This window comes from Canis lupus, chromosome 14 (assembly GCF_003254725.2).
Source record: "Canis lupus dingo isolate Sandy chromosome 14, ASM325472v2, whole genome shotgun sequence".
Lineage (NCBI taxonomy): Eukaryota > Metazoa > Chordata > Mammalia > Carnivora > Canidae > Canis > Canis lupus.
Window position 1 is genome coordinate 13,683,252 of NC_064256.1, and position 15,097 is coordinate 13,698,348.

General features: G+C 35.8%; 1 protein-coding gene across 14 annotated transcripts in view; it reads left to right on the plus strand.

Moving 5' to 3' along the window:
* Positions 1-15,097, plus strand: part of RUNDC3B (RUN domain containing 3B) — a 167,450-nt gene that overhangs the window by 149,217 nt on the left and 3,136 nt on the right. For 6 of the 14 annotated variants that reach the window (XR_007401982.1, XM_035698462.2, XM_049093522.1 and 3 more), the window contains 2 exons: positions 208-329; positions 4,563-4,649. Coding sequence is in view for 13 of the 14 variants with exons in the window: in XM_035698462.2 (XP_035554355.2) it covers positions 208-329; positions 4,563-4,649 (209 nt within the window). In the remaining variant the exon portion in view is untranslated. Of the gene's footprint in view, positions 1-207; positions 330-4,562; positions 4,650-8,639; positions 8,743-15,097 lie in introns of all 14 variants that reach the window. The other 8 variants (XM_025471484.3, XM_049093527.1, XM_025471488.3 and 5 more) reach the window with 2 other exon arrangements.

The window sequence follows — 15,097 nt, forward strand, 5'->3', positions numbered from 1 at the left end:
GATTAAACACACAGACCTCTAGAGAGGGTGGAGGGAAAAGTTAAATGGAGATCATATTGCAGCCACAATAGAGACAGAGTTTAGGGGAATAACTGGGGAGAAATAAGCCAGAAATTCAGTAAATTGAAGCAGATCATTAAATAATATCTCTAGAAATTCTTTTTTTATGAGAAGAAATCCAAGTAGCATTTCACCCTTGTTTTACAGAAAAAGTTATCACAGTCTTGACCAGTTATCAGCTGAAGTTAGCCTTTCTCAGACATCATTGGATCCAGGTCAGTCACAAGAAGGAGATGGAAAACAAGACACGTTAAATTTAATCAGTGAAGGTAAGAAAAACAAAGTCTATTTGGAAACTACTTTTTCCTACTGTGTATGCTTTGGGTGTGGAATGCTGAAGAACAGCAGTGATGGTTCTGTGAAGCATGCTGGGAATGAAGCTGTCAATTATGATTTAAAAAGATCTGCTTTTGTTTTTTTCTCATGTGTTTGTGGATAACCTTCTCAGAAGATTGTCATTTTTTCCTTTATTTCATCACTTCCTGTACTGGTTGTTTGTCTGTTTTTGTTTTTACCCATGCCGATTGGGCTTTTTGTGTCTCTATCACTAAAATGACTTTGATTAAGCTGGTCCACCCCTGCCATATTGCAGTTCAAAAGAAAGTTCTTGGTCTTCATTCTTTTAAACTTCTCAGCAGCTTTTGATACAGTTGACCACTTCCTCATTCTTGAGTCACTTTTGGTACTTCATTTATTGAATATTCTGAAAACCTTGGGAATAAATATGAAAGAGTTTGAGTTTTCTCAAACTGCTGTTACTGCTTTCAGCTGTACTCCTTCAACCCCTCTTTCCTTTGTGTCTCAACTTCCTGGATGACATCATGGTTCAATTCCAAAACTTTTCAGGACATTTTCATTGATCACATTCCATTTTCTAAGACTCAAGTCTATGTATTTTTAAACTTCAGTAGCTTTCTTTCCTGCCCCCAGTACAGGCTTAGGCTGTGACTCTAGCACTTTGGGTTGGACGAGTGGTGCTGGTATGATAGGGCATGCACATCTTTTATCTCTGCATCCCAGCATGTGTGAGGTGAGGACTAGGGACCTGCACTCCTCTGGGTCTCCATTTCTTCTCTGTCTTCTCCACTGCGATAAATAGCACCACTACACACATTACTAAGTTCTACTCTTCCCCTTTACAACTCCTCGTCCGTTTATCAGTAGGTCCTGTCAGCGCCCTATGCAAGACATGCTGCCTACACTTATTTGTCATCATCTTCACAATTACAACCCTCGTCTAAGCCATGTGGAGCAAGCCTCGTGGATGAACTACTCAAAAGCTTTTCTTTGAGTCTTTCCTCTCTCATTCTTGCCTTCATGCAGTCCATTGTCCATATGTTAATCAGTCATCTTAGAAAACATAAATGAGAAAATATTATACCCAAACATAAAAATCTCCAATGGCTCTCAGTGAATTCAGAATAAAATCCAGACTGCTTGTCATAGCCTCCTATATGATCGTGTCCTTGCCAGCTTCTGCTTTTTCTCATACCATTCTTTTCCTAGCTCCCTGCACCCTAGAATACTGACCTTCTACCTATTCCTTCAGGTTGGTTCCTGCTTCAGCTAGCTTTGCACCTGCTTTTCCTAGTGCCCTTGAAACTTCTTTCTTGGGCAACCCTGGTGGCTCAGTGGTTTAGCGCCACCTTCAGCCCAGGGCATGATCCTGGAGACCTGGGATCGAGTCCCACGTTGGGCTTCCTGCACGGAGCCTTGCTTCTCTCTCTGCCTCTCTCTCTGTGTGTCTCTCATGAATAAATAAATAAAATCTTAAAAAAGAAAAAAAAGAAACTTCTTTCTTAAGGTCTTTGTATGGTAACCTCGTTATCAGATCTCTTTTGAAATAGCTCTTTAAAGAAGTGTTCATACCTTAAATAACCATCGTCTCCATATTCGTGTCCACCTCCTCCCCCATCAGGTATTACTTGGTTTCACCCCAGGCACTCCATCACATTGCCCTCTGGTGTATTATGATTCTAGTCTCTAATTCCCCACTGAAATGTATGCTTTATGAGGGTAAGGAATCTTATCCATATTTTCCACCAATGTATTACCAGAGCCTGTCACATAATAGATAATTATTAAATATTGGTTGATAGAATAAGTATATAATGAATTAATATCACAGAATGTGAGGAACAAGGTACAGATAGTATAAAGTAAAAATTCAATTAACAAGCAGACTCAGGCAATGGGAACTTATGTTAAGCTGAATTTTCTGCCTTTTTTAAGATAGTTGTTGAAATGTTCTCAGAGGGCCTTAAGTCTATTTTAATAGTTTATAAATAATGTGTACTGACTACAAATGAATCTTTTTTTGATGATGTGGATAATAAAGATAGAAAAATAGAGTATCTTCATGGCATGAATATAGATAGAACATAAGCTGAATCCACTGCCATAATTTAGAATTATGTGTATTTTAAAAATTAATCTGTTTGATGAGTGGATTTGTTTGTGATGATGACTCTATGTAAAAGACCCGTTTAGTATTTTAATATATTTATTATTATATGCATTTTAATAGTAATAAGTCAAGATTGATAATGGGTAATTTTTATACTATAAAGATGAATGGATGAAGCAATTTTTAGGGCAGTGAAACTATTCTGTATGATACTAAAATGGTGGATACATGTCATTGTAAATTTGTCCAACTCGTAGAATGTACAGCACCAAGAGTGAACCCTAATGAACCCTGGTTGATAATGATGTGTTCGTGTAGGTTTCTCCATTGTAACCAATGTACCAAACTGGTGGGATATATTCATAATGGGGGAAGCTTTGTACAGAGGTACAGAAAATCTTTGCACATTCTGCTCAATTTTGCTGTGAACCTAAAACTACTCTAAAAAATAATGTGTGTATACACAGAGAGAAGTATTGGCTTTAAGAATTGAGGATTAAATAACAGATTAAGAATTACTTGATTTCAGCTCAGGTCATTGTCCAGGGTTGTGAGATCGAGTCCTGCATGGAGCTCCTATGCTCAGCAGGGAGTCTGCTTGAGATTCTCTCTCACCTCTCTTCTGTACCCTGCCCCCCAGCTAGTGCTCTCTCTCAAAAAAGCAAAAAAATGTTCAAGAAACAGAAGGAAATGAATTGATAGCTGATTACACTCTAGGAAGAAATGGGAAAAAAAGGAAAAATTATATCAGAAGTAAATATTAAAGAATAAGCTGCCTAAAGAATAGATTTGGAAGTGAACTTATTATAGAACATTGAAGAAAAGCAGGAAAGCAACCAAGAGAATGAAAACATGATGAAGAAAGAAGTAAAATGAGTCATGAAGTGTTTGAATTAGAAGTCAAGCAAAGAAGATAAAATTTAGGGGCATCTGGATAGCTCCGTTAAATTTCTTACTCTTGGTTTTGGCTCAACTCATGATCTCAGGTCATGGGATCAAGCACTGCATCAGGCTCCATGTTCAGCGGGGAGTCTGCCTGAGATCCTCTATCTCTGCCCTCCCTCTGCTCACACACGCATTCTCCCTTTCTAAATAAATAAATCATTAAAAAAAAAGATAAAGTGTATAGATTAGTGGAGTCACTCTAAAAGTGTATAGATCAGTTGAGTCACTCTAGAAGTAAAACAGTGGAGAACTAATACTGAATCTTTAAATTAAAAAAAATCCGGAAATTAAGACAAATCTATCAATTGACAGAGCTGACAACGGGCCTTAGAAAATTACCTGTGTTAATCAACTCTAAGGCATATCTACTAAAATTATTAGATATTAACAATAAAGAAAACATTCAGGGCTTCTAGGCAGAATGATCAAATAGCTTGTAAGGGGAAGAGAATGAGACTTAGCATTACACTTCCCTAGTTGTATAAAGGTAACAACTAGAGCAAAACTACAAACCATTCCAGATAACATGAAGTTAAAACAAAAAGACATGTTATCATATAGAAAAAGAAATAGAAGTAAGAAATATAAGCTGTAATTGTGAATTTATAAAAAATATTAAAAACTATCACAGCAGACTGTGAGATTTACTTAAAGCAATAGAGGAAAATTCATAATATGTATATACCTCTTCATTAAAAATGAAAAAATGAATAAAATTTCTCAGCTGAAAACAGTAGGAAAAGAACAAGATATATAAAAAGCCAATAAAGAAAATAATAAAGATAAAACTACAAATTGAGATAAAGAGATCTAATTAATAACACCATTCTTTAAAAAAAAATTAACAAATTTGAGACCTAGCTAATTTAATCACAGGGGCAGAAAGAACAAATAAATGAAAATATAGGGGATGAATATAACCTGATATAGTGTGAAAATTGTTTTTAAATTATAGTCTAGTATCGCTTATCAATATTGATGTAAAAGTTCTGAATAATATATTAGTGAGCAGAATCTAGCAGGTCATCAGAGATGATACACTATGACCATGCAGATTTAATCCCAGAATGTAAGATTGTTTCAATATTAGGAAGTCTATTAATATAATACAAAACTAACATATCTAAGATAGAAAAAATTATCTCCACAGATGCCAAAAAACCCCTGGATAGAATTCAACACTTGCATGACACAAATATTCAAAACAGAAGAACTGAATACTACTTCATTTCCATGGGTATGTGTAAATGTCTCTGTCCTAAGATCAGCATCCTACTTAATGAGGAGATACTAAGATGCAGATTGATTTCTACCACTGTATAACATTATGCTAGTAGCTAATGCATTTAAAGAAGAAATTTCTAGAGACACGAGAATTGGATTTTTGCAGATGATAGCAGGAACCTGGAAAACGAGAAATAATACTTAGAATAAAAGTCCTACAAAGTAGCAAAATATAAGATTATGCAGAAATCAGTAGCTTTCACATGTACAAACAATAAGCAAGGAGAAACTCTATTGGGGGGGACAAGTTAAATAGCAACAGAGAAAATAAAATTTTTAGACTTTGCACATTTCTTGTTAAATTTATTCCTATTATAAGGAAAGCTTATAAACCATTCTTAAAAGACACAAAAGTGGAGTCAAGGAAATGGAAAGAAATCCTTTAAGTCTTCCCTAAGTTAATGTAAAGTTAACACACTCCTATCTATATACGGCTCCTGTTTTTAAATCCAGCAATAATACACCTTGGAATTCACTCCAAAGAAATACTTAAGCAGAACAGAAATACATAGTCACAAGATTATGCTGCTCATTTAGTATTCCTTCACATTCTGCAGTTTTCCCTGAATGCTTATCACACTGCAGGGAATTTCTCTAGCTATAATTTTTAAAATTTATCTCCAAATTTTGAGGCAATTATGGATTCACATAGAGTTAAGATCCATGTATCCTAAAAAAAAAAAAAAAAAAAAAAAAGATCCATGTATCCTTCACTAGTTTGCCTCAGAGGTGACATTGTACATCATCACATCCAGGAAACTGACAGTACAATGCAGTGATTTCTTTCATATTTATGTGTCATCCTCTGTTTTTAGTTCCATGCAGTTTTATCACATGCATAGGTGTATGTCTACATCGCCACAGTCAAGATACAGAACAGCTGCATCATCACAAGAATCCCTTGTATTAGTGATGACACCTACCTCCTTCCCAGCCTTGCCTTATGTCTGCCCCTTCCCTAGCCCATGGCAAATGCTAATCTCTTCTCCATGACTATCATTTTGTCATGAAATTATGAAGAGTACCATATCAATCAGATAGTGTATAGCTCATTGGGATTAGCTTTTTTCCACTCAGCATAGCTTCCCTGAGATCTGTCAAAGTTGTTAAACATATCAATGGCTTATTTCCTTCTCTGCAAAAAAAATATTCCATGGTATGGATGGTTTTATTATCACCCTAAAAAACAATGCCACTAATTGAAGGACATTTGAGTTGTTTCCATTTGGGGGCTGTAAAACTGCTACTCTAGTCTGAATATATGTGTCCCCCAAATTCATAATCTCTAGTGTGATGATAGAAGAATGTGGGAGGGAATTAGGTCAGGAGGGTGGAGCCATCATGAATGGGATTAGTGTCTTAAAAAGAGACCCCAGATTGTTCCCTGGCCCCTTCAGTCACGAGACCAAGTGAGAAGATTGCTGTCTGTGAGCCAAGAAACAGGCCATCTCTAGACACGGGATCTGCAGGTAACTGGATCTGAGATTTCCCAGCCTCTAGAATTCTGAGAAATAAAAAACAGAAAATACATTTTTCTTGTTTATAAGCCACTCAGTTTATGGTATTTCTGTGGTGGCAGCCCAAATGGGCAACACTGTTGTGAACATTTGTTTGCAAGTTTTTCTGTGAACTTATTTTCATTTCTCCGGGATAAATACCTAGGAGTATTGTTGCTAAATTGTATGGTGGTTGCATGTTTAGCTTTCCAAGAAACTGCCAAACGATTTTTCAGATTGAACCATTGTGTATTCATTCCCACTAGCAAGGGATGAGGGATTTAGTTTCTCTACCTCCTTGCCAGCATTGGGTGGTGTCACTTTTTTATTTTTGCCATTGTATTTGATATGCAGTCATATCTCATTATGGTTTTGATTTGTATTTCCCTGATGGCAAATGATGTTCCGTATCTTTTTGTGTGCTTATTTCTCAACTATGTATTCCAGTGAAATACCTCTTCATTAATTTTACCTGCTCTCTAATTGGATTACCTTTTTATTTAACTGTTGGGTTTTGAGAGTTCAACAGATAATTCTAAAATTGATGCTTGCGGTTAATACTCAAGACTTGGTGGACAAAATTATAACCATTATTCATACTAAGTATCTTCTAAATTATAAGATTTATGTTGGAATTCCAGCCTTTCTTTCAATGGCCTCTTCTTATATTGAATCCCAGTTAAAAATAAAATGAAAACTCTTTACCTAGAAGACATTTGAGATATCATCCGAATTTTAAAATATTCTCCTTTTCTGTCAGAATGTAAGCTGGATAGTATTTTATTTAAGATTTTTTGTGTGCTTTACTGTGTTGATTAAATTTTTATAGTATATGTCACATTTACAAACATAGTAGATGGTTTTTTTAAAAAAACAAACATTAGATGCCAAATAAGTCAAGATTTAAAAGTAGTTAATCTTGGTGGTGGAACTATAAATGATTGTTACATTTTATGCATTCTTAGTTAAAAATATTTTTATTAAGAACTCCATATGGAGAGCCTTGAGAACTAGAGATCTGTGGGGCACCTGGCTGGCTCAGTTGGAGGAGCATATGACTCTTGATTTTAAGGTTGTGAGTTCGAGCCCTATATTGGGTGTAGAGATTTCTTAAATAAATTTTAAAAAGACCCTAAGGAAATAGAGATTTGTTACTAATGACTTGAGAAAATAGAAATTTATGCTTGTATTCTAAAACTTGGTTCAGGCCTTTTATGCCTTTACATATTCCCATCGTTTACATTCCTCAAGAACATATTTTAATGAATAATTTGAAAAGGTATAAAACAAGCAATTCTACATTCCTACTGATTATTAAATAAAAGAATACCTCGGGTTGCCTGAGTGGCTCAGTTGGTTAAGTGTCCAACTCGGTTTGGGCTCAGGTCATGATCTCAGGAATGTGAGAGCAAGCCCTGCATAAAGGCTCTGCACTCAGCATGGGATCTGCTTGAGATTCTCTCTGTCCTTATCCCCCTACCCCCATTTGCATGCATGCACTCTCTCTAAATAAATAAAATCTTAAAAAAGAAAATCTCAGAAGTTAAATGGTACCATAATTGTTGATAGAGTGAGAAGTTGTCATTCTTTTCAAGGATTTACTAACCCCTTCATATATGACAGTTACTATGCTTATAACTACTGGTTGCTATCCATATTTCAGCAAGTCTAGGATGCTGTTACTTTATGTAGCCCCCCCCAAAAAAAGAAAAAAGCCAACAATTAAATCCTAAAATATTGTTTACATATCTCTTAGCATTTTTTTAAAAAGATTTATTTATTCATTCAGAGAGAGCGAGAGAGAGGCAGAGACACAGGCAGAGGGAGAAGCAGGCTCCATGCAGGAAGCCCGATGTGGGACTCGATCCTAGGTCTCCAGGATCATACCCTGGGCTGCAGGCGGCGCTAAACCGCTGCGCCACCAGGGCTGCCCTCTCTTAGCATTTTTTATATTTATTTTAAAAGATCCTTGGGTGCCTGAGTGGCTCGTTCACTGGGTGCTCAACTCTTGACTTCGGCTCAGGTCATGATATCGAGGCCTGCATTGGGCTCCATGCTCAGCCCAAAGTCTACTTGGGATGCACTCTCCCTGACCCTCTGCCCCTCCTCCTACTTGCACTCACTCTGTCTCAAAAAAATCCTTTTGACTTAAACAATTTTTTTATTATAATTCACATAACATAAAATTGACCATTGTAAAGTGTACACTTCAGTCGTGTTTAGTATACTGGTAATGTTGTGCAACCATTGCCACTAATTACAGAACATTGCCATCACCCGGTAAGCCCTGCACCTATTAGTAGTTGGGTCTCAGTGCCTCCCTCCCCCCATCTTTGGACAGCTACTAATCTACTCTCTGTCTCTTTGGATTTGTCTATCCTGCATGTTTCATATAGTACAATCCTACAGTATATAACTATTTTTGTCTAGGTGTTTTGTTTTAGTAGGTTCCATACCCAGCATGGAGCCCAATATGGGGCTTGAACTCATGACCCTGAGATCAAGACCTGAGCTAAAATCAAGAGTCAGAAGCTTAACTGAGCCACCCAGGTACCCCTTGTCTAGGTTTGTTGCTTAGCATTGTGTTCTCAGTTTGTCCATGTTGCAGCAAGTACTAGTACTTCATTCCCTTTTATGTACAAATAATATTCCATTATATGGATATACCACAATTTGTTATTCATTCATCATTTGGACATCTGGATAGTTTGCATTTGGGGCTGTTGTGAATAATGCTGCTATCAACACTCATGTACAGATTTTTGTGGGAACATATATTTTTATTCATCTTGGGTATATAATTAGGAATGGAATTGGCTGGAGTATATGTTTAATCATGTGAGGAACTGCCATACTTTTTCAAAATGATTATTCCATTTTGTAATCCCACCAGCAATGAAGGGGGGTTTCATTTGTTCCACACCGTCACCAATATTTATTAGTGATGACCTTTTTTTTTTTTTTTTTTTTTTTTTTTTGTGCCAGTACCATACTGTCTTGATGACTACAGCTTTGTAATATAGCTTGAAATCTGGACATGATGCCACCAGCTTTGCTTTGCTTTTCTAGGACTGCTTTGGCGATTCCAGGTCTTCTGTGGTTCTATACAAATTTTTAGGATGGTTTGTTCCAGCTCTGTGAAAAATGCTGGTTGTATTTTGACAGAGGTCGCATGAAATGTGTAGATTTTTTTTTTTTTTAAGATTCTATTTATTAGAGAGAGAGACACACAGGCAGAGGGAGAAGCAGGCTCCGTTTGGGGAACCCGACGTGGGGCTCGATCCCAGGTCTCCAGGATCACGCCCTGGGCTGAAGGCGGCGCTAAACCACTAAGCCACCAGGGCTGCCTTATTGATGACCTTTTTAATTATACCATCCTAAGTGGGTATGATGGAATTTTGTGGTTTGATTTGCATGGCCCTAATGAATAAAATGTTGAACATCTTTTCATGTGCTTATTGGTCATTTGCATATCATTTCAGATAAATGTTCAACTTCTCTGTTTAAAAATTCCATTGCCTTTTTGAGTTGCAGTAGTGTATTCTGGATAATAGAATCTTATCAAGCTGTATGATTTGCAAATATTTTTTTCACTCTGAGGGATGTCTACTTGCTTGCTAGTGTTCTTTGACTCACAAATTTTTAATTTTGATAAAGTCTCATTTAAATCGTTTTCTCCTGGTTGCTTGTGCTTTTGCTGTCACATCTAAGAAACCATTTCCTAATCCAAGGTCATGTAGATTTACTCCTATATTTCTTTTTAAGGGTTTTACATATAAGTTTTAGATTTTCATTGACATATGTTATCTATTTTAAATTTTTGTATGTGGTGTGAGCTAATTGTCCAACTTGATTCTTCTGCAAGTGGATATTCATTTTCCCCTGGACCATTTGTTGAAAAAAACTCTTCTTTCCCCAACTGAATGGTCTTAGAACTCTTGTTGTGAAATGCATTACCCATACATTAATGGGTTTATTCCTGGATTCTTAATTCTGTATTATTGGTCTGTATGCCTGTTCCCGTGCTACATTATCCATATTACAGTATCACACTGTCTTGCTTTATAGTAAGTTTTGAAATCAGGACAACTTAGTTCTTTTTCAAGATTGATTTGGCCATTTGGGCTCCATTGATTTCCATGTGAATTTTAGAATCAATTTGTCATTTCTGAAAAAAAAAGGCAGTTAGAATTTTGATGGGAATTACACTGAATCTGTAGATTAATGAATCTGTAGTTAAGAAATATTGCCATCTTAACTATATCGTCTTCTAAACAGTTTACATGGAGAAGTGAGATGTTTCCCCACTTATTTCAGCTTTGAATTTTTTCAACAATAGTTTATAGTTGTCATGTACAACTCTTGCACTTCTTTATATGAATGTATTCCTAAGCATTTTATCCTTTTAGATTCTATTGTTATTGGAATCATTTTCTTTTATGATCATTCTTTTATTATTAGACTTTAAACATAAGTTTAAAAAGTTAATGTCACTCATCTATAAAAAGGAAAATAAAAGTAAATTCAATTGTAAAAAATTTCTTCATATTCAGAGTCAGTCTCTTCTGAATCATTTAATCAAGAGCCGTTGGCTATGCTTTTGCTTAAAGTATCATTCTGTGTGCCAACATCAAACCATTTCCTAAAACAATCCTCCTTTGATACAGGGGTTTTCTCCCAATTTACCAAGTATTCTACATATTTTTATGTGAGTACTTTCCTATTCACCTAACTTAGAGCTTCGTTTTCTTCCTCAGTTAAACACTTCTGGAAATTAAACAGTTTCTCTTCAAAGGGCACAGGAATTCCATGACAAGTTGAGGTTCAGATCCTAACAGAAATCCGCATGGTACGTCAATCAGTCCCACCAATTACTTGTTGCTCTAAAATTTCTTTTATCTAGTCTGAGGAATGTCTTCTGCCTCCAATTGCACACTTGGCATGCAATAGCAGTCCTTTGGCGTATGTCATCAAGTTTCATCTACTTGCAGGGTTTTTCCTGAGCCCTTTGTGTTGTTTTACAAGGAAGTGTGAATTGCCGTAATTTTTGTAATGAGTATTTGCTTCAGTGAAATTTACATGTTTTCGTGCTTTGCTCTGAACAACTATTAATTTTAAAGGAAAGTAATAATTTTGGGAGCTATTTTAATCAGTATATAAGTAACTCAGCTAAAGAGATATCAGTATGGACATGTGTGACCAAGTTCATACATATACATGCAAAAACAAATATGTCCTAGTAATTCCCTCTTCGCCAGCTACAACTACCACACACATTGGTTTCCAATAGTTTGAAATTTTATTGCACAAAATGAGGCTCACCCCTTTTCTTGAACTTTGATCACAAAAAGGTAACATGTTGCTTACAAAGCAGATTAATATAACATTTTCCCTGTGTTCCTGGGTTTATGCTAATACCTAAGGAATCTCTGTAGTCATTCCTTAAAATTAGGATACAATTTACTGCCTTTTCATTTCCTCATTGACCCCTTCCTCCCCACTCAGACTTTCTTATAGAGTTGGTGATCTCACTTCTACTTACTGTTCTTACTGCACTTTATTAGAATTTTCTGTTTGTGTATGTTTCTACCTTACATTAAGTTCCTTACAGGCAAGAAGTGGTTCTTTTTATTTTTATCACAGTGTCTGGCATTGCGCTAAATGAATGACTTCTAACTTAGTCACATTTGTAGCACTACCATCTGAAGACTTGTAGAGTCTAGACTCTCTCAATACATTTAAAACAGAACGGATCTTTCTTGCTATAAAACAAGAATCTAGTGGTGCCTGGATGGCTTAGTTAAGCACCTGCCTTTGGCTCAGGTCATGATCTTGGGGTCCTGGATGGAGCCCCTGTGTCAGGCTCCCTGCTCAGTGGAGAGTCTATCTCTCCCTGTCCCTCTGCCACTCACCTCACTAGTGCGCTCTCTCAAATAAATATATAAAATCTTAAAAAAAAAAAAAAGGAGGAAATCTATTTGCTGCTTCTTATGACTAATTTGTTTCTGCTAGGGAATTACCACTTTTCCATTCATGAGGCTAGAAAGTTTTAGTTAACCTTAAAAGAACCTAGTTCTTTCCTCTTGTATCAAAAAGTTGCTTTTAAAATTTCATCAACACAGATTTTAACATACTTATTTTTTAGTCCATTGTGATAATTTTATGTATATGCACATATGTGTGTTAACTGCTGACATCACGATATGCAAGAATATTTTGGAATAATCCCCTATCACTCTCTGCCTTAACAACTATTTCCTTTTGCTTATTTCCTTTTTATATTTTATTTCCTTTTATAGTTGGATGGCTACAATCACAACATAACCACCTTGATTCTTCTGCACATTTTTTCACTTTTATATTTAAATGAAGGCTTACAGTGAAGTCTCTTGGCTTCCTTAAGGGTAACACACTGCCCTGCATGTTCCACAGCATCAGTATTTTCAGAGGCTGGACAGGTGTCTTTGAAGGCTTTTATAAGTAGATTACACTCCCCCTCCCCCCCACACCTCCCTGCCCCATGCTTTCCTGAATATGCCCTAGTCAGCTCTGCTGTATGGTTTGTTTCCTTGGGGCACAACTGAAGACTTCGTGTACCTTTGTCTTCTCCCCCCACTCCAACTTTTTTGGATAATTTCAAACCTACAGAAAAGTTGAAAGAATGAACACCGCTGTATGCTTTACCACTATTCACCTGTTACCATTTTGTCACACTTGGCATTGTCTTGCTTTTGCTCTTGTGGGCACAGACTCCCTCCATTTACTCAGACATCTGCCCTATTATGCTTAACCATTTGAAGTAAACTGCAGGTATCATAAACTTCATCTGTAAATACAACAGCATATATCTCCTAGGGATCAGGATGTCTTCTTACAAAGCCACACCATATGACCCTTAGTTAAGATATTTAACATCAGTATATTACCTGATAATTTGTTAATATACGTATCTCAACTTGTCCAGTAATAAAAGACCTTTACAAGCCTTTATTTGTTCAGGATCCATTCAAGGGTCACATATTACATTTACTTATCAATCTCTCTGGGGTCCTTTCATTGAGTAGAATACTTTCCTTTTTCTCTCATACACATTTACATATTTGAAGAGCCTAAACCAGTTTTGTTAAATGTCCAACAATTTAGATTTGTCTGATGTTATTATCATATTCAGGTTAAACATACAATACAACGTGAATAATGTGTCTTTGTCAGCACATCTCGTCGGGAGGTTACTGTCCTTTTTGAACATTGAGAGACCCTTAAATAGGACTCCTGTGTCCTACCTTCTTTATACTAGGAAATGTTAGAGACCATAATTTGGGCTTATACAGGTTCTTGTTGTTGCTGGAATGGTCATTGTTTCTAGCCTATGGAAGTGTTAGGGATTTATTTTTAAAGAAAAATACACTTTAAATTTATTTTACAATTCTAATTTAAGATTCAGGGTTTCTGTGTACTTGATTTTATGTTTTGGTATCTAATGATGAAAATATTGATTCCTCATTTATATGAATATAATTATTTTTTCATATTATAGAGATTTCAAGATATCGGTTTATTATGAAAATATGGTTATTTAAAATAGTCTAGGATTTCTAGTTATTTTATCTTGAGAATATATGCTAGAGTCAAATTACTGTGCTTAAAGTTCATCTCAGTTCTGTTCACTTCCACTTTCACAGTTAACCAGTTTTATTAGTTTTTGAATTATCCATTTTTAAAATGTCAATTCAAATAATTTATGTCGCCCTTTCTTAGATAAAAGGCAACATGCTATACTCTAATCTGCACTTTGCTTTTTCTACTTGACAGTATGTCCTAGAAATCACTATCTAGCATTACAGAGAGATCCTTCAGATTTTCTTTTACAGTTCTGTAGTACCTCATTGTGTAACTGTGTTAAACATTTAGTCTTTTGCATTACTGTATAATATTTATATTATTCTCTAACTCCCAAAGAATTGAAAACAGGACTCAAACAGATACTTGTGTGCCAGTATTTGTAGCAGCATTGTTTACAGTACTCAAAAGGTAAACATAACCCAAGTGTCAATACAGATGAATGGATAAACAAAAAGTAGTGTATACATACAGCAGGATGCTACTGATCCATAAAAAAGAAATGAAATTTTGATACACACTACAACATGGATGAACCTTAGAAAACATGCTAAGGGAAATAGAGCCAGACACAAAAGGGTAACTATTGTATGATTCCACTTGTAAGAATGATGTATGGTCGACTGATTGATTGATAGAAAGTAGTTTAGAATTTTCAGAGACTGAGGGTAAGGGGACAACGGATAGTTACTGCTTAAATGGGTAGAGAATTTGTTTGGGGTGATGAAAATTTTTGGAAATAGTGGTAATGGTTTCACAGTACCATGGATGTAATTAATGCCACTGAATTCTATACTTAAAGTAGAAATTTAGAAAGACTGTCCAAAGCAGTTGAGTTGAAGGAGCATTTAATAGGAACTCCAGAAAATTGATTCTGGCCCCAAATGGGTCTCTAAACTTAAACATTAAAAGTGCCCTTGAAACATCTAAATCTTTTGATCCCAAAATAACATGATAAACATTCTAAATTTGAATTTGACAATTACTCTTCCATCTCTCCTTCTAACACTGTTGTATTTTCCTCTCTTTTACTTGTTAGCAAAACTGTGAAGTTAACATTGCTTGTCACTTCTAGTATTTTACAAAGGAAAGACTAGGCTCAAAGAAGATGCCTTTCCTAAGGTCATACAGCTCTCTTGGGTCCCAGTACAGTTCTTCCTGAATCATGATTCGTTAATTATGTAATAAGCATCTCCTGTGTGCTAGGCACTGGGAATATAATAATGAACACAACAAATTACATGTCCTTTCTTAGGGTATAGTTTAGAAAAAGAGAGAGCCCTAT